The sequence below is a fragment of the Urocampus carinirostris genome, chromosome 6 (assembly GCF_059441175.1).
Source record: "Urocampus carinirostris isolate Australia breed hairy pipefish chromosome 6, RoL_Ucar_1.0, whole genome shotgun sequence".
NCBI classification, from domain to species: Eukaryota; Metazoa; Chordata; class Actinopteri; order Syngnathiformes; family Syngnathidae; genus Urocampus; species Urocampus carinirostris.
This window is the reverse complement of record NC_142354.1, coordinates 1,496,703-1,518,390: the sequence shown is the minus strand read 5'-3', so window position 1 is coordinate 1,518,390 and position 21,688 is coordinate 1,496,703. Positions and strand designations below refer to the sequence as shown.

The following is a 21,688-nucleotide window of genomic DNA, read 5'->3' as shown; positions in this document are numbered from 1 at the left end:
TTGATGGGGAACCAGCTCTCGTGCAGTTCAAAGAGCCGTCTCGTTCGCGAACGACCCTTCACTTCCACTTTGACAACACTCAATGTTTTCATCGGCGACCGTGAAAGACTTTTATTGTTTTTTCAAATATATATATATATATATATATATATATCTCATCTCATCTCATCAGCCGTACCGCTTATCCTCATTAGGGTCGCGGGGGGGCTGGAGCCCATCCCAGCCATCTCCGGGCAGTGGGCAGGGGACACCCTGAACTGGTTGCCAGCCAATCGCAGGGCACACGGGGACAGACAACGCATTCGCTCATTCACACCTAGGGACAATTTGGACCGGCCAATTCACCTGAAATGCATGCTTTTGGAACGTGGGAGGAAACCGGAGTGCCCGGAGGAAACCCACGCAAGCACGGGGAGAACATACAAACTCCGCACAGGAAGTCTGGAGCTGGATTTGAACCCACGACAGGTTCCCATGACATGAACTGTGCCGCACAAGCGCCGCCGTGCTGCTGTATATATATATATATATATATATATATATATTTATATATATATGTAACGGGTGTGATAATAACTTTTATTTTATTGAAATTCCTGCTAAAATATGTGTATAGTTTTTGGTAAATGTCCTGCAATGCTGAGTCCAACAGTGCCATCTGCTGGTATGGGGTGGGGTTTGGTTTTGGCTTCTAACATGTGACCAGGAGGTGGGGTTTGTTGTCAGTTTTACCAGAGTACTACAAAGGTAAGACATATCTTTTGGTGCTCCACAAAATAAGTTAATTTTAAACTTTATAACCCCAGCTGACAAATCTCTCAACATGCATAGTAATGTGATTGATATTGTCAAGCTGTTTAGGTTTATTTTCGTTTTGTTTCTGTTTTACTAAATATTAATTCCCCTTGTAGAGATCAAAGAGATCTGACCCAGCAGAAAAAGCTAATGTTGTGACTCATCCATTTGCAGGTAAATTGTACCCATTTTTATACTCATTATTGTTTTTATTCCTATTTTTCATATACATTAAAAAAAAGGATGATGTTGGTTAAAATTCAGAGTAAAGAAAAACATGTTGACTTCATTGTAAACGTTAAAAATCCACTATACGATCTCTTGCTAAAAGTATCTTGTTAAAATGCAAAGATTTATACATGTATTGTGATATTCTAAAATGTATTTTCTGTAAAGTGAAAAGAAAGCTCTTTGATATGCTTTGTTGTCAGTTTTACCAGAGTACTACAAAGAGATCAAAGAGATCTGACCCAGCAGAAAAAGCTAATGTTGTGACTCATCCATTTGCAGAAACTGTAATAATAAAAACCTCATCATCCAGTCCAGCGTGAATGTGGATCTTTGGTGGGACACGTACACCGCGGTTACATTGGTGCCGTGACCCGTGACTTCTATCAAACTCTCCGAACCGAGGACTGTCCTACCTGCCACATTGTTTCATGATGCCATCAGCTCACAGTATTTAAAATTGCTATACAGTGACGTGTTACGCAGGCTTCTGATTTATTTTGTGATTTTGACTCATTTACATATTTGAAACATGTTTAATCAGAGCACGAGTGACATTTCTGAGGGTGTAGCTGATCAGATGACAAATGTTATTCAGGAGATAGGACATACATTGGCTGATAGCATTTTCTCACGTATACAGTCACACAATACAGTAGCTCCTAGCGCTGCTGCCACACAAGATGTAGCAAACACATTGAGTAAGCCAGGTTATGTGTCAGATGTAACACAGGTTCAGGTGGTTACACAGAGAAAGGTTAAAGAACCACCATCATTTAATGGGGATGGCTCAGACTCAATAAAATTACATGAGTGGGAAGATCTAATGAAGACATTTATTAAGAAGAGTAATGTGAGACTTGAAGAGCAAGCAGAGGAAATCCAAATGCATTTGAGAGGAAAAGCTAAAGATGTAGTTAGGTTTGGCATTAGAAACAGTAATATAGACGTCTATACCCGCCCTGACATGATTTATAGTCTCCTCAGGAAACACTTTAGCTGTACCAAGTACTCTGCTGTCCCTTTAGCTGACTTTTATTCAACTTTGCCCAAACACCAGGAGGACCCCTATAACTACTGGCTGAGACTAAACAGAGCAGCTGACCATGCCTCTGAGTGCTTGAGTGAGCAGGGCAAAACATTTGACAACCCTGAAATAGAGGTCACTCGCATGTTTATTAGGAACTGCCCATGCAAGGAACTGGCACTCACTTACAGATCAAAAACCATCGAAAAGTGGTCAGCATGTGAGGTACTAGAGGTGCTGAATGAATACCACGCTGAGAAGAGCTACAAAGCAGATTCCCTACAACAACCTGCGAATAGAGCGGAAATTGCCGTACACAAAGCTGAGGTGAACCATGGTCCAACCCTCGTGCACGAGCCACCTCAGACTTCGAGCCCACAGTATGTCTCTCTAACGGACGTTATTAGTATGTTGGAGAAAGTTCTGATACGTGTTACCTCGAACCAGTTTCAAGAGAGAGGGGGAGCTCCAACCAGGCGACCTGGAGCCAGAATCAATGGTTTCACTGCCAAGCCATGTATCATTTGCAAAGAGGTCGAACACAGTGCTCTCTCTCATTGCCGAGACAAAAACCTTTGCTTTCACTGCCATGCCCCAGGGCATTCTCGACGTGATTGTCCAGTGACGAAAGTTGTCCCGCTGCCTCAGGGAAACTAACTGATCTGCGCTTAGGGGAGAACAGTGCAGATCAACTGAGTATACCTCCCACCACTAATGTGAAGCCTGACATGCAAGATAATAAATCAATTTATGAGATGTATAGCAACAAGATACCTCCATCAAAGAAGCTGATCTTTCAGGGGTTTCAGAGAATAGCGGAGACTGACGAACTGTTTTACACACCTGTACTTGTGCAAGAAGGCCCCACTTTCAGAGCGCTGTTGGACAGTGGGTCGATGGCTTGTACAGTAAGGCTAAGTCCCTCCTGCAGCAATTCCCTGATATGATGAGTTACACGGCCGATGATTATGTCATTGTAGGCTGCGGTGGACACCAAGTTTCTCCCAGAGATATGTACGACATTCACGTCACAGTTTACGGGTGCCAAATGATAATACCAGTAATGGTGGTGCCAGGCCAGACAGAACAGATGATCCTTGGCAGCAATGCCATCAAATATATTTTGACTCAATTGAAAAGTACTGATGGCTATTGGAGATTAGTTTCCACTCCTGACAACGGTCTGTCCGATAACCACAGTCAATTCCTGTCAATGCTTTCCAACACAGAGAGATGGAGAGGTGATTGCATTCCAGACAAGGTAGGGACAGTAAAAATCAAGAGTTGCGTGACGCTGAATCCACGGACCGAGTACGTTATTTGGGGCAAGTTACCTGAGTTGGCCGGGACGTCTGCGGGAAGTACAGTGGTCGTTGAGCCAACCCAATCAAAGGCTGGGCCCAGACAAGTCCTTGTCGGACGAGTTGTTACTCCACTCTGGGGAGATGGATGGGTGCCTGTTAAAGTCTTTAATCCCACGGACAGAGTTGTGGTGCTGAGGAGAAACAGGAAAATTGCAGATGTGTCTCCTTGTATCGCAGCGGAAGACCTGCCCAATGCAGAGGAGGTCAAGTGCAACGTGCACAGTGTACAGAGCAAAGAGGTCCGACCCAGGTCAGAAGAGGACATGATGCGTACATTGGAAGCTCTGGGACTGCAAGACATTGACCTGAAGTCATGTGAGGTTTCGCTGCAGTGTAAAGACAAGCTCCTTTATATCATCGAACAATTCGAGTCAATCTTTTCTCGCCATAAGATGGACTGTGGAGAGGCCAAAGAGTTTGTACATCGTATCCACCTTGTTGATGATAAGCCGTTCCGTCTACCCTACAGACGTATACCACCAAGTCAGTATGAAAAACTGAGGACGACTCTGAACGAGATGGAAGAGAAAGGAATTATTCAGAAGTCGACTAGCGACTATGCATCTGCGCTTGTTCTCATATGGAAGCGGAATGGAGAACTAAGGGTATGTACTGATTTCAGAAGGCTTAATGCAAGAACCATAAAGGATGCCTACCCACTACCGCATCAAGCTGATGCTTTGGCCGCACTTGGGGGAAATGCCTTTTTCTCCACAATGGATCTGACGTCAGGCTACTACAATGTCCCCTTGCACCCTGACGACAAAAAGTACACGGCATTCTCCTCACCATTCGGCCTTCACGAGTACAACCGGCTCCCTCAGGGACTTTGCAACAGCCCAGCAACATTTATGAGGATGATGATGTCAATATTTGGTGATCAGAATTTCATGAGCCTATTATGTTACCTCGACGATCTGATGGTGTTTGCCCCCACAGAGGAAGTTGCACTCCAACGCCTACAGATGGTGTTTACTCGCCTTAAGGAACACAACCTCAAGCTCGCACCCAAAAAGTGTTTTTTCCTCAGACGGACTGTGAAATTTCTTGGGCATGTCATCAGTGAGGATGGAATTCGGACTGACCCCGAGAAAGTGAGAGCGATAAATGACGTACAAGTCGCTGATCTAATGGAGTCGGATGGCAAGACGCCATGCCCTAGTAAAATCAGATCTTTTCTAGGCATGGTGATGTATTTCCAAAGCTTCATTGAAGCATGTTCTGCGAAGGCAAAACCTCTGTTCAGGCTCACATCTGAATCTGGTGACAAGCATAAGCGCAAGAGAGCCCGCAAGAAAGGTCAAGTGAAGCTGACGCCTGCAGATTGGTCCGATGCATGCCAGAACGCCTTTGAAACACTGAAGCACGACCTCGTGACAGGTGTCACTCTGGCCCACCCAGATTTTGATGCGCCGTTTATTCTGGCTGTCGACGCATCCTTTGATGGGATTGGAGCAGTCCTGTCACAGCTGCCACCTGGTGGAAAAGTAGCCAGACCAGTCGCCTTTGCAAGTAAGACGCTCTCTCGTTCCCAGCTCAACTACCCTGCACACAGGCTCGAATTTCTTGCCTTGAAATGGGCGGTATGTGATAAATTCAGCCATTGGTTGAAAGGAAGACACTTTACCACGTGGACCGACAATAACCCACTGACATACATTTTGACCAAACCAAGACTTGATGCGTGTGAACATCGGTGGGTAGCGAAGCTAGCTGCATACAATTTTGACCTGAAGTACATTCCCGGCCCAAAGAACATCGTAGCCGACGCTCTGAGCCGTGAGCCATTTGTACGGTCATGTGTGAGTCATCGCCTTGTTACCGAGCCCTATACTTCGCTCTTGGACCAAGTCAACGGGGTGAACAACAGTACTGTGCAAGAGGTGTTCAGAGTATCCAACAATTGTCACGCTGTTGTAGACGAGAGTGCTGGGACATCAGACGAGTCAGTAAAAAGGGCAATTCCATCAGGCTCCAATGGTTCTGTGACATCAGAAGAAGTTGCTGCTGTCTTCAGTGCTCAGTCCACTGGTGGCGTGGGTCAAGTGATGGGAACAGATGCTAACTTCAATCTTCTGCAGAAGGGAGATCAGTCAACGGCACTCCCACAGAGTCAGCTTGTTGGTTTACAAGAACAGGACAACACAATAAGCAGAACCATGTACTTTGTGCATAGACACAAGAGACCTACCAGGCGTGAGAGAGCTGTCGAGTCGCCTAGTGTGATGAAACTACTGAAGCATTGGAGCAGACTCACCATACAGAATGGCATGCTCTACAAAATAAGGAAAGATCCTCACATGGCCAAGAAAATCTTCCAGTTTGTGGTGCCTGATTCATTGAAACAGAAAGTCCTTCAAGGTTTACATGACTCAGCAGGTCACCAAGGCCAGAACCGTACTTTGTCTCTGGTGAGGCAACGATTCTTCTGGAATGGCATGGAACGTGATGTTGTGAATTATGTTAAATCCTGTCAACGCTGTGTAGTAGGGAAAACACCGGAACCACACAACCGTGCACCACTCAAGAACATAGTCACCTCTGAGCCTATGGAGTTGGTCTGTATAGACTTTTGGACTGCTGAGCAAGAGAACAAGTCTGTAGATGTCCTGGTCGTAACTGATCATTTCTCCAAGATGGCGCACGCCTTCCCTTGCAGAAATCAAACCGCCAAACAAGTTGCTCGCCGTCTGTGGCAGGATTTCTTCCTTGTCTATGGTTTCCCACGGCGTATCCACTCTGATCAGGGAGCTAATTTTGAGAGCAAACTGATCAAAGAGCTTCTAGAGATGGCAGGGGTGCAGAAATCCCATACGACTCCGTACCACCCCATGGGAAATGGTATCGCAGAACGATTCAACCGAACATTGGGAGATATGATCAGAACCCTTCCCCCTCAGCCCAAAGCAAAGTGGCCACAAATGCTGCAGCAGCTCACATTCTGCTATAACTGCACAGAGCATGAGACAACAGGGTTTGAGACTCTTCGTGATTTAGGGCTATACAAATAAAAATGACTTGACTTGACTTGACTTGGTTTGCACCGTTTTACCTAGTGTTTGGTAGGATCCCTCGTCTCCCTGTCGATGTCATGTTTCAACATGCTAATACCAATGACGCTGTTGTCAGCTACTCTGACTTTGTACGCCATCTGAAGAAAGATCTACATGAGGCTGCTCAGATTGTACAGAGGAATACTCTCAGAGAACAGACTCGTCATGCCAAGCTGTACAACCGTAGGGCCAAAGGATCACCTCTCGTCGTGGGAGACCGGGTGTTGATCGCCAACAGAGGTGTCCCGGGGAAACGCAAAGTTGCAGACAAGTGGGAGTCGACCCCGTATGAAGTCATATCACTCAAGCCTGATCTCAATGTCTATAGAGTCAAGGATTGTCTGACGGGCAAAGAAAAGGTAGTTCACAGGAATTTGCTGCTCTCTGTTAGCTTCTTGCCCTTAGAGGATGATCTGGCCAGCGAATCTGAACACTCAGAGTCTGACGCTGCTATGCATGGAAGTGATGTATGCCCTGATTTACCTGACGCGGTTGAAGACACTGATGTCCGTACAGTAAACTGGGTGATACAGGCATGTGAAGAGCAAGTTCATCCAGAGGTAGAGGATAACTCACTAGACAGCAGATCTGATGCCCAGTCCGACTCTCGCAGTGTTGATACATCCAGTCGAGGAAGTCAGCACATCCCCGAACAAGATGTTGACCATACTTCAAGTGACAATACGGAAAGCCCATCACAGTGCTCTGGAAACATGATCCCTTTGGGTATGGGTCTCCCAGACGAGACCCCATTGAACCCTGACCATCCGGACGCAGACTCCCCTGATACTGACTGTTTAGACTTGACTGTCCCAGACCTTCAAGCTCAGGTTAATTGTGCTCAACCTAACCGTTATGGTCTTAGGGTCCGCCAGTCCATCAGGCCTCCTAGTCGTCTTATTTGTCAGATGAATGACCATGTGGTAGGTGACAATCCTCTGTCCGCAATATCTGCAAGTTCCTAGTTTAAGTTCAGTAGAGATGCACTTTCAGTTTGAGTAACAAAGCTTGAGTAAGAAACAAGAATTGTGCCTATGTGAGCACTTACAACTACAGGAACAATATTTGATATTTCAGAGATGTAACAGGCATCTTTGAGTCTGTGCTTAGTTAGGAGTTTGATCGCCTCCTTTCTTTTCACACTCCTTTTTGGGAGAGTTTTAGAACTGACATGCACTTCAGTTTGTTCCTTGTAATACTGTACCAGTTTTCGTGTCCTCTTTTTCATCAGTATTTGCCTTTTTGGCATGTGATTTTTTTTTTTCTGTTTAGTGTAGCACTCCCATATTTAGCAGAATTTCAGGGGGGTGTATGTAACGGGTGTGATAATAACTTTTATTTTATTGAAATTCCTGCTAAAATATGTGTATAGTTTTTGGTAAATGTCCTGCAATGCTGAGTCCAACAGTGCCATCTGCTGGTATGGGGTGGGGTTTGGTTTTGGCTTCTAACATGTGACCAGGAGGTGGGGTTTGTTGTCAGTTTTACCAGAGTACTACAAAGGTAAGACATATCTTTTGGTGCTCCACAAAATAAGTTAATTTTAAACTTTATAACCCCAGCTGACAAATCTCTCAACATGCATAGTAATGTGATTGATATTGTCAAGCTGTTTAGGTTTATTTTCGTTTTGTTTCTGTTTTACTAAATATTAATTCCCCTTGTAGAGATCAAAGAGATCTGACCCAGCAGAAAAAGCTAATGTTGTGACTCATCCATTTGCAGGTAAATTGTACCCATTTTTATACTCATTATTGTTTTTATTCCTATTTTTCATATACATTAAAAAAAAAGGATGATGTTGGTTAAAATTCAGAGTAAAGAAAAACATGTTGACTTCATTGTAAACGTTAAAAATCCACTATACGATCTCTTGCTAAAAGTATCTTGTTAAAATGCAAAGATTTAGGGTCTTTGAGGGTGCATGGGAGTTTGCCTGTCCGGTCTACATGTGTTTTGTGGACTTGGAGAAGGCATTCGACCGTGTTCCTCGGGAGGCCCTATGGGGGGTGCTTCGGGAATATGGGGTACCGCACAGTCTTATCCGGGCTGTGCGGTCCCTGTATGCCCGGTGCCAGAGACTGGTCCGCATTGCCGGCAGTAAGTTGGATTCGTTCCCGGTGAGGGTTGGACTCCGCCAGGGCTGCCCTTTGTCACCGATTCTGTTCATAATTTTTATGGACAGAATTTCTAGGCGCAGCCTTGGCGGGGATGGAGTCCGGTCTGGGGGCCTCAGCATTGCGTCACTGCTTTTTTGCAGATGACGTGGTGCTGTTGGCTTCCTCAGGCCGTGATCTTCAGCTCTCGCTGGAGCGATTCGCAGCCGAGTGCGAAGCGGCCGGGATGAGGATCAGCTCCTCCAAGTCCGAGGCCATGGTTCTCAGTCGGAAAAGGGTGGTATGCTCCCTCCGGGTCGGGGAGGAGGTCTTGCCCCAAGTGGAGGAGTATCTTAGGGTCTTGTTCACGAGTGAGGGTAGGATGGAACGGGAGATCGACAGACGGGTCGGTGCAGCGTCTGCCGTCATTCGGACCCTGTACCGGTCCGTCGTGGTGAAGAGGGAGCTGAGCCGAAAGGTCCTGTCGGATGAGCTGGAGGAGGTTGCTGGGGATAGGGACGTCTGGGCTTCCCTTTTAACGCTGCTGCCCCCGCGACCCGACCTTGGATAAGCGGAAGACAATGAATGGATGGATACAAAAAAAGAAAAACAGAAGGATAGACAGTGAGAAAAGAGAGAAAGAAAGTCAAAGAAATATAGACAGAAAGGATGAGAAAGACAGAAAGAAATATATATACAAAGAAACAAAAATATTGGGTGAGAGAGAGAGAAAGAAAGAGACATAAAGATTGAAAGAAAGAGATAAAGAAATATAAAGAGAGGCACAGAAATAAATAGAAAGATGTATAAAAACAGAGTGAGACAGAGAAATAAGCCGGCTCCTTATTGATGGGGAACCAGCTCTCGTGCAGTTCAAAGAGCCGTCTCGTTCGCGAACGACCCTTCACTTCCACTTTGACAACACTCAATGTTTTCATCGGCGACCGTGAAAGACTTTTATTGTTTTTTCAAATATATATATATATATATATATATATATCTCATCTCATCTCATCAGCCGTACCGCTTATCCTCATTAGGGTCGCGGGGGGGCTGGAGCCCATCCCAGCCATCTCCGGGCAGTGGGCAGGGGACACCCTGAACTGGTTGCCAGCCAATCGCAGGGCACACGGGGACAGACAACGCATTCGCTCATTCACACCTAGGGACAATTTGGACCGGCCAATTCACCTGAAATGCATGCTTTTGGAACGTGGGAGGAAACCGGAGTGCCCGGAGGAAACCCACGCAAGCACGGGGAGAACATACAAACTCCGCACAGGAAGTCTGGAGCTGGATTTGAACCCACGACAGGTTCCCATGACATGAACTGTGCCGCACAAGCGCCGCCGTGCTGCTGTATATATATATATATATATATATATATATATATTTATATATATATGTAACGGGTGTGATAATAACTTTTATTTTATTGAAATTCCTGCTAAAATATGTGTATAGTTTTTGGTAAATGTCCTGCAATGCTGAGTCCAACAGTGCCATCTGCTGGTATGGGGTGGGGTTTGGTTTTGGCTTCTAACATGTGACCAGGAGGTGGGGTTTGTTGTCAGTTTTACCAGAGTACTACAAAGGTAAGACATATCTTTTGGTGCTCCACAAAATAAGTTAATTTTAAACTTTATAACCCCAGCTGACAAATCTCTCAACATGCATAGTAATGTGATTGATATTGTCAAGCTGTTTAGGTTTATTTTCGTTTTGTTTCTGTTTTACTAAATATTAATTCCCCTTGTAGAGATCAAAGAGATCTGACCCAGCAGAAAAAGCTAATGTTGTGACTCATCCATTTGCAGGTAAATTGTACCCATTTTTATACTCATTATTGTTTTTATTCCTATTTTTCATATACATTAAAAAAAAGGATGATGTTGGTTAAAATTCAGAGTAAAGAAAAACATGTTGACTTCATTGTAAACGTTAAAAATCCACTATACGATCTCTTGCTAAAAGTATCTTGTTAAAATGCAAAGATTTATACATGTATTGTGATATTCTAAAATGTATTTTCTGTAAAGTGAAAAGAAAGCTCTTTGATATGCTTTGTTGTCAGTTTTACCAGAGTACTACAAAGAGATCAAAGAGATCTGACCCAGCAGAAAAAGCTAATGTTGTGACTCATCCATTTGCAGAAACTGTAATAATAAAAACCTCATCATCCAGTCCAGCGTGAATGTGGATCTTTGGTGGGACACGTACACCGCGGTTACATATATATATATATACTGGACTGTCTCAGAAAATTAGAATATTGTGATAAAGTTATTTATTTTCTGTAATGCAATTAAAAAAACAAAAATGTCATACATTCTGGATTCATTACACATCAACTGAACTATTTCAAGCCTTTTATTATTTTAATATTGCTGATTTTGGCTTACAGCTGAAAAAAACTCAAAAATCCTATCTCAATATATTAGAATACTTCCTCAGACCAAGTAAAAAAATAATTTTATAACAGCAAAACTAAATCAAACATTTGAAAATGTCCATTGATGCACTCAGTACTTGGTTGGGAATCCTTTTGCACGGATTACTGCATCAATCCGGCGTGGCATGGAGGCAATCAGCCTGTGGCATTGCTGAGGTGTTATTGATGCCCAGGATGCTTCGATAGCGGCCTTCAGCTCATTTGCATTTGTAGGTCTGGTGTCTTTCATCTTCTTCTTAACTATACCCCACAAATTCTCGATGGGGTTCAGGTCAGGGGAATTAGCAGGCCAATCAAGGACAGTGATGCCATGGTCAGTGCACCAGTTACTGGTGGTTTTGGCACTGTGGGCAGGTGCCAGATCATGCTGGAAAATGAAATCCTCATCTCCATAGAGCTTTTCAGCAGATGGGAGCATGTAGTGCTCTAAAATCTCTTGGTACACAGTTGCATTTACTCTGGACTTGATGAAACACAGTGGACCAACACCAGCAGCTGACATGGCTCCCCAAACCATTGCTGACAGTGGGAACTTCACACTGGATTTCAAGCAACTTGGATTTTGCTCCTCTCCAGCCTTTCTCCAGACTCTGGCGCCTTGACTTCCAAATGAAATGCAAAACTTGCTTTCGTCTGAAAAGAGGACTTTGGACCACTCTGCAACTGTCCAGTGCTTCTTCTCCATAGCCCAAGTCAGACGCTTCTTCCGTTGTCTTGAGTTCAGAAGTGGCTTGACCATGGGAATACGGCTATTGTAGCCCATTTCCCGGACACGTCTGTGAACTGTGGCTTTTGATACCTGGACTCCAGCTTCAGCCCACTGTCTTTGAAGCTCCCCCAAATTCTGGAAGCGGCTCTTCTTCACAATTTTGTTAAGGCTGCGGTCATCTCTCTTGGTTGTGCAGCGTTTCCGGCCACATTTTTCCCTTCCAACAGACTTTTTGTGGATATGCTTTGAAACTGCACTCTGTGAACAGCCTGCTCTTTGAGAAATTTCTTTTTGTGTCTTACCCTCCTGATGGAGGGTATCAATGATGGTCCTCTGGACAGCAGTTAGATCAGCAGTCTTCCCCATACTTGTGATTTAGTTTACTGAACCAAGCTGAGTGTTTTTAAGGCTCAGGAAACCCTCGCAAGGTGTTTCGAGTTAATTAGATGATTCAGGTGATTAGTTGAATAGCCTACTTGTATACTTTTTCATGATATTCTAATATTTTGAGATAGGATTTTTGCGTTTTCTTAAGCTGTAAGCCAAATTCAGCAATATTCAAATAATAAAAGGCTTGAAATAGTTCAGTTGATGTGTAATGAGTCCAGAATGTATGACATTTTTGTTTTTTTAATTGCATTACAGAAAATAAAGAACTTTATCACAATATTCTAATTTTCTGAGACAGTCCAGTATATATATATTTATATATATATATATATATATATATATATATATATGTGTAACCACGGTGTACGTGTCCCACCAAAGATCCACATTCACGCTGGACTGGATGATGAGGTTTTTATTATTACAGTTTCTGCAAATGGATGAGTCACAACATTAGCTTTTTCTGCTGGGTCTGATCTCTTTGATCTCTTTGTAGTTCTCTCTGGTAAGACTAACAACAAAGCATATCAAAGAGCTTTCTTTTCACTTTACATAAAACACATTTTAGAATATCGCAATACACTTTTACATCTTAACAAGATACTTTTAACAAGAGATCGTATAGTGGATTTTTAACGTTTACAATGAATTGACAAAAACATGTTTTTCTTTAGTCTGAATTTTAACCAACATCATCCTTTTTTAATGTATATGAGAAAATAGGAATAAAAACAATAATGAGTATGAAAATGGGTACAATTTACCTGCAAATGGATGAGTCACAACATTAGCTTTTTCTGCTGGGTCTGATCTCTTAGATCTCTACAAGGGGAATTAATATTTAGTAAAACAGAAACAAAACGAAAATAAACCTAAACAGCTTGACAATATCAATCACATTACTATGCATGGTGAGAGATTCGTCAGCTGGGGTTATAATGTTTGAAATTAACTTCTTTTGTGGAGCACCAAAAGATATGTCTTACCTTTGTAGTTCTCTCTGGTAAGACTAATAACAAACCCCGCCTCCAGGTCACATGTTAGAAGCCAAAACCAAACCCCACCCCATACCAGCAGATGGCACTGTTGGACTCAGCATTGCAGGACATTTACCAAAAACTATACACATATTTCAGCAGGAATTTCAATAAAACAAAAATTATTACACCCGTTACATATATGTATATATATACATATATGTATATATATATATATATATATATATACATATATGTATATATATATATATATATATATATACATATATGTATATATATATATACATATATATATATATATATATATATATACATATATGTATATATATATATATATATATATACATATATGTATATATATATATATATATATATACATATATGTATATATATATATATATACATATATATATATATATATATATATATATATACACATATATATATATATATATATATATATATATATTGTAGTGGGTTTTACATAATTCACCCACGAAACCATTGTTTAGTTAGCGAGTTCCTAGGGGGACTCTTAATTCGGCCGGCTCGAGCCACTCTCGTGTTTGTTTTGTGATTGCAAGTTGAAATGTCATTAAAGCAGCTTTCGTTGGCACCTTTGTTTGACACTCTGCCTACGACTCCCGTCTCTGCTCGCTACATTGGTGACCCCGACGTTAGTCTCGTGGAAGTTTCCGAGGCTGTGCATAATACTGAGCATACAGTCATGGCATACGCGCCCGTTCTCAAGCTCCCCGAGTTCTGGGAGTCATCGGCGTTAACGTGGTTCGCACAAGCAGAGGCTCAATTCGCCCTGCACGTAATCACTAATGATGACTCTCGCTATTACCACGTGGTGTCTGCTTTGGGGAGCTCAACTGCAGCCAGAGCGGTGAGTTTCATCACATCCCCTCCTGAACTGGATAAATATAAGGGACTGAAGGCATATCTCCTCAGAATCTTTGAACTGTCGCGTTCTGAGCGTGCTCGACGCCTCCTTGCTATTCAGGGCTTAGGAGACAGTAAGCCATCGGATCACATGGAAATGATGTTAAACTTGCTTGGCACCGAAGAGCCAAATTTTCTTTTCATTGAACTGTTTCTGCGTCACATGCCGCCGCATGTCCAGACGGCGCTTGCGAATACAACCATTACAGATCCGCGTGCATTGGCAGAGGAAGCGGACCGTTTTTTCCTGGCCACGCATAGATACATACATGAGGTGCTGGCCCCTACACGCACCTACACACCATCAAGTGCGACGCCCCCAGCCAGCAAGGCACGCGCGGCCACTGACGATCAGAAGGTGTCAGGTCTGTGTTACTACCATGCACGTTTTGGGTCCAAGGCCAAGAAGTGCCGTCCCCCTTGCACCTCCAACGCGACGGGAAACTTCAAGGCCTGCACTCTGTAGCGGCCGTGAGTGCAGGCGCAAGAAACCGGCTACTGTTCATCCGGGACGCCATCTCTGGCTAAAAGTTCTTGTGTGACACCGGCGCCCAGAGGAGCGTCCTCCCTGCCAATGTGGACGATGTGCGGGGGGGAACACATGGACCTCCATTAACTTCTGCCAATGACACCCCCATCCGCACATACGGGACACGGACAGTGGACGTGTGTTTTGGGGGTCAGCAGTTTACATGGGACTTTGTCACTGCGGATATTGCTTTTCCTCTTCTTGGTGCAGATTTTCTGTGTGCCAATGGATTACTCGTCGATGTGAAAAATGGCCGCCTCGTTGACGCATTGAATTTCTCTCTCGCGTGTGTCCGCGACAAAGGGAATTTTGAGGGTCTGTCCAGCTCTCTTGGACGGTGATATTTACCACCGGCTCCTCGCTGAATTCCCCAGTCTGGCGAAGCCCACCTTCTCAGCCTCCACGACCAGACATGGGGTTGAGCACCACATTGAGACCAAGGGGCCCCCTGTTCATGCCAGGGCCCGACGACTCAATCCAGACAGACTAACAGCTGCTAAATCTGAATTTGCGAACATGGAACGTCTCGGCATCATTCGCCGATCAGACAGCCCCTGGGCCTCTCCACTACACATGGTCCCGAAACCAGGCGGTGGCTGGCGCCCATGCGGGGACTATCGCCGCCTTAACGAGGCTACCACGCCCGACCGTTACCCAGTCCCGCACATTCAAGACTTCTCTGCACACCTGGCGGGCAAACTTCTCTTTTCCAAGGTGGACCTAGTGCGGGGATACCACCAACTGCCAGTGCATCCCTCAGATATACCGAAGACGGTCGTGATAACTCCATTTGGGTTGTTCGAATTTCTCAGGATGCCGTTCGGACTGAAAAATGCCGCTCAGTCTTTCCAAAGGCTGATGGATTCAGTGCTCAGGGACATGCCTTTTGTGTTCGTCTACCTGGACGACGTCCTTGTTGCCAGCTCCTCAGAAGAGGAACACTTGGAGCACCTCAGAGAAATGTGTTTTTGGCGTACCCTCCATCCACTTCCTTGGGCATCTCATCACCAAGGATGGGGCTTCCCCCCTACCGTCTAAGGTAGAGGCTGTCTCTACCTTTCCTCTGCCGCCAACAGCACGGGGCCTCGGGGAGTTTCTCGGCATGGTGACATTCTACCATAGGTTTATTCGCCGAGCCGCTGATGTCATGCGCCCACTCTACGAGGCCCTCAAGGGTAGGTCACCCAATCAAGCTGTTGAATGGACCGCTGAGAGGACCAAGGCATTCGAGGACACAAAAACCGCGCTGTGCCAGGCAGCCATGCTGGCTCACCCAGCTCCCGGAGCCCCAGTCGCACTGACTACAGACGCATCAGACCTAGCAGTGGGTGCCGTGTTCGAGCAGTGGATTGACAATGCTTGGCAGCCACTCGCCGCCTTTTTTAGTCGCCAGCTGGTCCCCAGAGAACGTAAATACAGTGCATTCGACAGAGAACTACTTGCCATCTGGTTGGCGATCCGCCACTTCCGTTTCATCTTGGAGGGCCGTGAGTTCATCGTCTTTGTTGATCATAAGCCTCTTACGTTCTCCATGTCCAAGATGTCCGAACCGTGGTCCGCCCGCCAGCAGCGCCAGCTGTCATTCATATCGGAATACACGACTGACATCAGGCACATTGCTGGGAAGTCCAACGTGGTTGCGGATTGCCTGTCCAGAGCAACCATCAGCGCTGTGCAATTGGGGCTTGATTATTCCAGTATGAGTGTGGACCAGGCTTCTGATAACGGCATCCAAATGCTCAAGAGCTCAGACACTGGTTTGCGGCTGGAGGAGGTTGCGGTCGGAGACTCAGGGGCCAAGCTTTGTTGTGACCTCTCCATGGGTTGGCCTAGGCCGCTTGTCCCTGCTGGCTGGCGTCGGGCTGTTTTTGAGGCAATACACGGCCTGTCTCATCCTGGCAGGAAAGCATCCATTAAGCTAGTGGCCCAGAAGTTTGTGTGGAAAGGGATGAGAAAGGACGTCCGGGACTGGGTCGACTCATGCGTGGCATGTCAACGCGCCAAAGTGCACTGTCACATCAAGGCCCCATTGGTACCATTCGCCATCCCCGAACGGAAGTTTGACCACGTTAACATTGACCTGGTGGGCCCACTGCCCCCTTCACACGGTTTCACTTACCTCCTGACGATGGTGGACAGGACGACCCGTTGGCCTGAAGCAGTTCCGCTGACTTCCACCTCAGCTGTCGATGTGGCCCGGGCGTTCATCGGCACATGGGTCGCCCGTTTTGGACCCCCTGCAGATCTCTCATCTGACAGGGGCGCACAGATCACCTCCGAGGTGTGGAACACGGTTGCCGAGAGCCTGGGAGTCAAACTTCACCGCACCACTGCCTACCACCCCCAGGCTAACGGGTTGTGCGAGCGGTTCCACCGCTCGATGAAAGCGGCCCTGCGCGCCAGCCTGACCGATGGGGACTGAGTCGATAAGCTACCCTGGGTCATGCTGGGACTGAGGACCGCTCCCAAAGAGGACCTTCAGTGCTCTTCAGCTGAGTTGGTTTACGGTCAAGTGCTGCGGGTGCCAGGTGATTTCATCCCAGACCCAACGACACCCTGGGCTGCATCCAGGGAGAAGTCCATCTTGCAGGGCACTGCAGGAGCGTTTGTGCCTATCCCCACATCGCGACACGGCAGGCCAGTATTACGGGTTCCCTCCAACCTGCGCTCGGCTGGTTTTGTTTTCATTCGCCACGATGCCCACCGCGGACCATTGCGCCCTCCTTATGATGGACCGTTTAAGGTCCTGCAGCATGGTGACAAGACCATGGTCGTGGACATTGGTGGTAGGCCAGAGACTGTCTCCGTGGACAGGGTTAAGCCTGCCCACATGGATATGTCCAAGCCATTGGAACTGGCCCAAGCCCCACGGCGCGGCCGTCCTCCTGCGACACGACCCTCCGGCCCTGTGGGTACCCACTCTGACCCTCCGCCCCCAGCACCTGTGGGCTCTCCAACTGAGTCCACAAGCTCTCACCCCCCCGCTGTTCCAGCTCCTTGTACCCGCAGTGGCCGGGTCAGCGTCCCAACCAGGCACAGAGACTTTGACTATGGGTGAATTCTGGGGGGGCTTGTGTAGTGGGTTTTACATAATTCACCCACGGAACCATTGTTTAGTTAGCGAGTTCCTAGGGGGACTCTTAATTCGGCCGGCTCGAGCCACTCTCGTGTTTGTTTTGTGATTGCAAGTTGAAATGTCATTAAAGCAGCTTTCGTTGGCACCTTTGTTTGACACTCTGCCTACGACTCCCGTCTCTGCTCGCTACAATATATATATATATATATATATATAAATGAAAATAATTGTAAAAGCACACCTACTGGTTGTCGTCGACCTTTTTTTTGTTTGGCAATGGGTAGTTCGTCAGCTGACAGGACGTGAACAGAGGGGAGGAGATTGAAGAGCTCAAGCTCTGGCGAAGACGTAGCTCGAGCGTCACTCTTAGCTCCTTCTGCTGCTGAAAACATGTTGAGGGTGACGGCAGCAGCCAGGCGGTACTCATGGCGCGGGTGAGTTCACTCGCCCTCCGCACACACAAGCGAAAAACGGCTCAGAAAAAATGGACGCCGAGACAAAATAGCTAAATTCTTTTCGGCTAAAGTTCCACAGCTAATAGTCATGCTGTGCTAACGCTGGTTAAGATAAGTCCCGCCTATAATATGGCGTCACACTAACATTACACCCGCCATGTTTTGAGTTCACCTTTAGATTGTGGGTGGGTTCCCGTTCCTGACACCGGATTAGTTCAATGTATTTCCAACCAGGATAAAATTAGTTCTTTCTTTTTACGCCCCACATTTTTCAGACGTTCTTATTTTTTTGGTTACTGGCTGAACCAACATACACAGTAATGTTAGATCAGGGGTTGGCAACCCAAAATATATGAAGAGCCATCTTGGACCATCCATCCATCTATCCATCCATCCATCCACCATCTGGACCGGTTATCCTCAGTAAGGTCGTGGGGGTGCTGGAGCCTATCAAAGCTATCTATTGTATGATATCACCTCAAATTTACCGTCATTACAATATTAATGAATAAAAGTATGTTTCTTTGCTTTGATAAATCAAAAGACATGCTGTAAAGAAATCCTATTTTCGAGTTCATTTTCATTTTAAAGATTAAAAAACAATAACAAAATGGAACATGCATAAAGTGCCCCTTATCTGGACAACAAATGGAGCAATAAAACATAATAATAATAATAATAATTTCCTTGTATTGTCATTCTGTGTAACAATGTACACAGAACGAAATGTCGATTGCACCTGACCCGTTGTAGCGAGCCGATGCAGCCGCAGCCAACAGAGGGCGCCGTCGACCACTTTTTAAGTCTTAGGAATAGGATGCATTTATAAAAGTAAAACGGCAGCCTTTTGATATGGTAAAGTAGATAACATCACATTATTGCAGTTAGTTTGATTTCTGTGCAAATGTTAAACAAGTTAGTGCATGTGTAAAACACAGCAGCTTGTTCGCTCTCATTTGATACTGAAATCAGCCATCCTCAAGCCTGAGCAACAAACCACAAATAATATCCTCAAGTGTCATTCAAAATCTATCTCATCTCATCAGCTACACCGCTTATCCTCATTAGGGTCGCGGGGGGGCTGGAGCCCATCCCAGCCATCTCCGGGCAGTGGGCAGGGGACACCCTGAACTGGTTGCCAGCCAATCGCAGGGCACACAGGGACAGACAACTCATTCGCCCATTCACACTTATGGACAATTTGGACCGTCCAATTCACCTGAAATGTATGTTTTTGGAACATGGGAGGAAACCTGAGTGCCCGGAGGAAACCCATGCAAGCACGGGGAGAACATACAAACTCCGCACAGGAAGTCTGGAGCTGGATTTGAACCCACGACAGGTTCCCATGACATGAACTGTGCCGCACAAGCGCTAACCACTGCGCCGCCGTGCTGCCATTCAAAATGTATACTTACAAAAAATTTAGAAATCACTTAAAGGGACAATGTGTAATATTTATTCCCTTTAAATGGTACAAAAAACTTTCAGTAAAAAATGTGAATTTGGATGCTAGGCAAAAATACATGAACTATTATACCAATGTTATTTTTTATTAAAAAATATAAGGTTTTTTTTCTCAACTCGGTGGAATCCGTATTTAGGCCGCCGTCATGTTTGTCTGCCGTCTTGTTGCTTGCTATGGCACTGGTTTTTGTTCGTATTAGATAACAGTGCCATCTAGGGGTCAAATATTACACACTGGGGCTTTAATAAATACAGTTACGTTGTTACTAAAAAAGTGCTTATGACAGCATTGTGATGCTGACACTTTAAAAAGGCCATTACCTGTGCGCCGCTCGGTTCTAACAGGAAAGACAGGAGGAGAATACGTGAAGGAGCTGATTACCCTCTCATCTCATAGTTATGTGGTAACAACTGCAGTTGAAAAGTAATATTTATTCCACACAATTTTAGAGCATTGAAAAATGTTAGCTTGTGTCATGTTTGTCCCCCTACAGAAACCAAATTGAAAGAAAAACATATTTCTCTCCTCCATTTTTTTTTTCAATTTGTAAACGCGGAATCAATCAGATAAATGTTTGATATATATGTTTTAAACAGTCATTGCTCTATCAACAGCAGGTCTCTACAACCTTTTTCGAGCTGTGCGCTACTTTTTGTTATTAATTGGTGCAATACGCACCCAGTTTGATATCCATTTCTAAAATACGAATTTATCATGTTATTACTATGTTGTCACTGATATTACTTTCTTACTACCATGTTAATTATTGGAAGAAAGGTTAAATAGATTCAGTCAACAAACAAAAATAATCATTTTACAGCAAAATCACAATGACCTAGCACTGTTCTTTGGGCCACCACGTTGGAGACCCAGATCTACAGGGTAATGTATATTGAGGTGTTTTTAGACCCATACCTTCTTTCAGTTTGTTTGAGACCAAGTTTGGATTATTACATAAATTAATGTATTATATTGAAAAAAAAGAGCATGCACAATTGCATTACAGTGAGAGGTAAGAAGCTTGACCCGAAATTTGGATAGGGTCAGTCCCAAAATGTATATTGTTATGTTCGGGCTGGGCCAGGCTTTTTGTTCTTTGTTTCTTTTTCTTTGTGTGGTGCGGTGGAGGATGGATTTACTCATTGGCGCGCTCTGTGTGTTAAGTCTTGTGTTAAATCACTTAATTAAAACTTTAAGAGTATAGAATAGAATGACCTTTGATGTCATTTTACAGAATTATGAGATTGGAGATTTTCTTTTTTCACTGCAGATAGTGAGATAAAAGTAAAAATATAACAATGTGTGAAATGATAAAAATGTTAAAAATAAATGAATATGTGTGATTTCCTGATGAGTTGTGCAGATAGCAGCAATAATAGTTGGCAGAAGTATATTATGCTCAAAAACATTGTAGAAGTTTTTCAATATGACTCCTTTGCATTTTAAGCCTTGTATATGCACCAGAAGAAATATCCATTGCAGTGGGCGTGGTTAAATTAGACTAAGAAGTCCCGTTGTAAATGAATGGTGAAAATTAGATATTCCTAGTTAAATTTTACCTAAACCTTAAGTTTGTTGACTGAAGAAAAGAATTGCGGAGTTGGCATGTATTTTTGTAACATCGTAAATCGAATAAAGTATGTGAGAGTGTTCATATATGCAATGTACCTATATCTAAAGTGGTAAGTAGTAGACATAGTTTTTTAATTTGAAATAGCATGGGAATGCTGGAAAGCTTAACACTTGTGAACCGCTCCGCCACATTAGTAACTGAGGCTAGGTGGTTAGGCTTTGCTGGACATTGGCACACCCTCAAACAGCTTGCAAACTGAGAAAGTGATGTTTAACCCCTTAACATTCCTGTAAAATTTGCCTACAATCCCAACCCAATAGATTCCTGAAGTAAATTTAGATGCCCGAAGTAAATTGAATGAAGTTCTTGAACAGTTTGGAGAATATGGACGGTGTTGGTCTCTTTTGAAAGGTAACACTCTCAAGTGTTGTCCCAAACTGAAAAAAAAATCACTGCACGTGCTACTAACTTTGACTAATCTAAGGTGGAACGCACAGAAATAGAAGGTTTTTATTCTCTCCTGATTT

At 44.6% G+C, this 21,688-nt stretch overlaps 2 protein-coding genes across 2 annotated transcripts in view; both read left to right on the top strand.

Annotated features, from left to right (window-relative positions):
* Positions 1-6,472: 6,472 nt before the first annotated feature.
* Positions 6,473-8,325, top strand: LOC148363512 (uncharacterized). The gene is made up of 2 exons (XM_088337070.1): positions 6,473-7,845; positions 8,193-8,325. The coding sequence occupies exon 1, from the start codon at positions 6,506-6,508 to the stop codon at positions 7,430-7,432; it is 927 nt and encodes a 308-aa protein (XP_088193196.1). The 5' UTR covers positions 6,473-6,505; the 3' UTR covers positions 7,433-7,845; positions 8,193-8,325.
* A 9,596-nt stretch (positions 8,326-17,921) lies between these two features.
* Positions 17,922-21,688, top strand: part of aldh4a1 (aldehyde dehydrogenase 4 family, member A1) — a 29,880-nt gene continuing 26,113 nt past the window's right edge. The window contains exon 1 of the mRNA XM_088337418.1: positions 17,922-18,099. Within this exon, the coding sequence (XP_088193544.1) occupies positions 18,056-18,099 (44 nt within the window). The 5' untranslated portion in view covers positions 17,922-18,055. The remainder of the gene's footprint in view (positions 18,100-21,688) is intronic.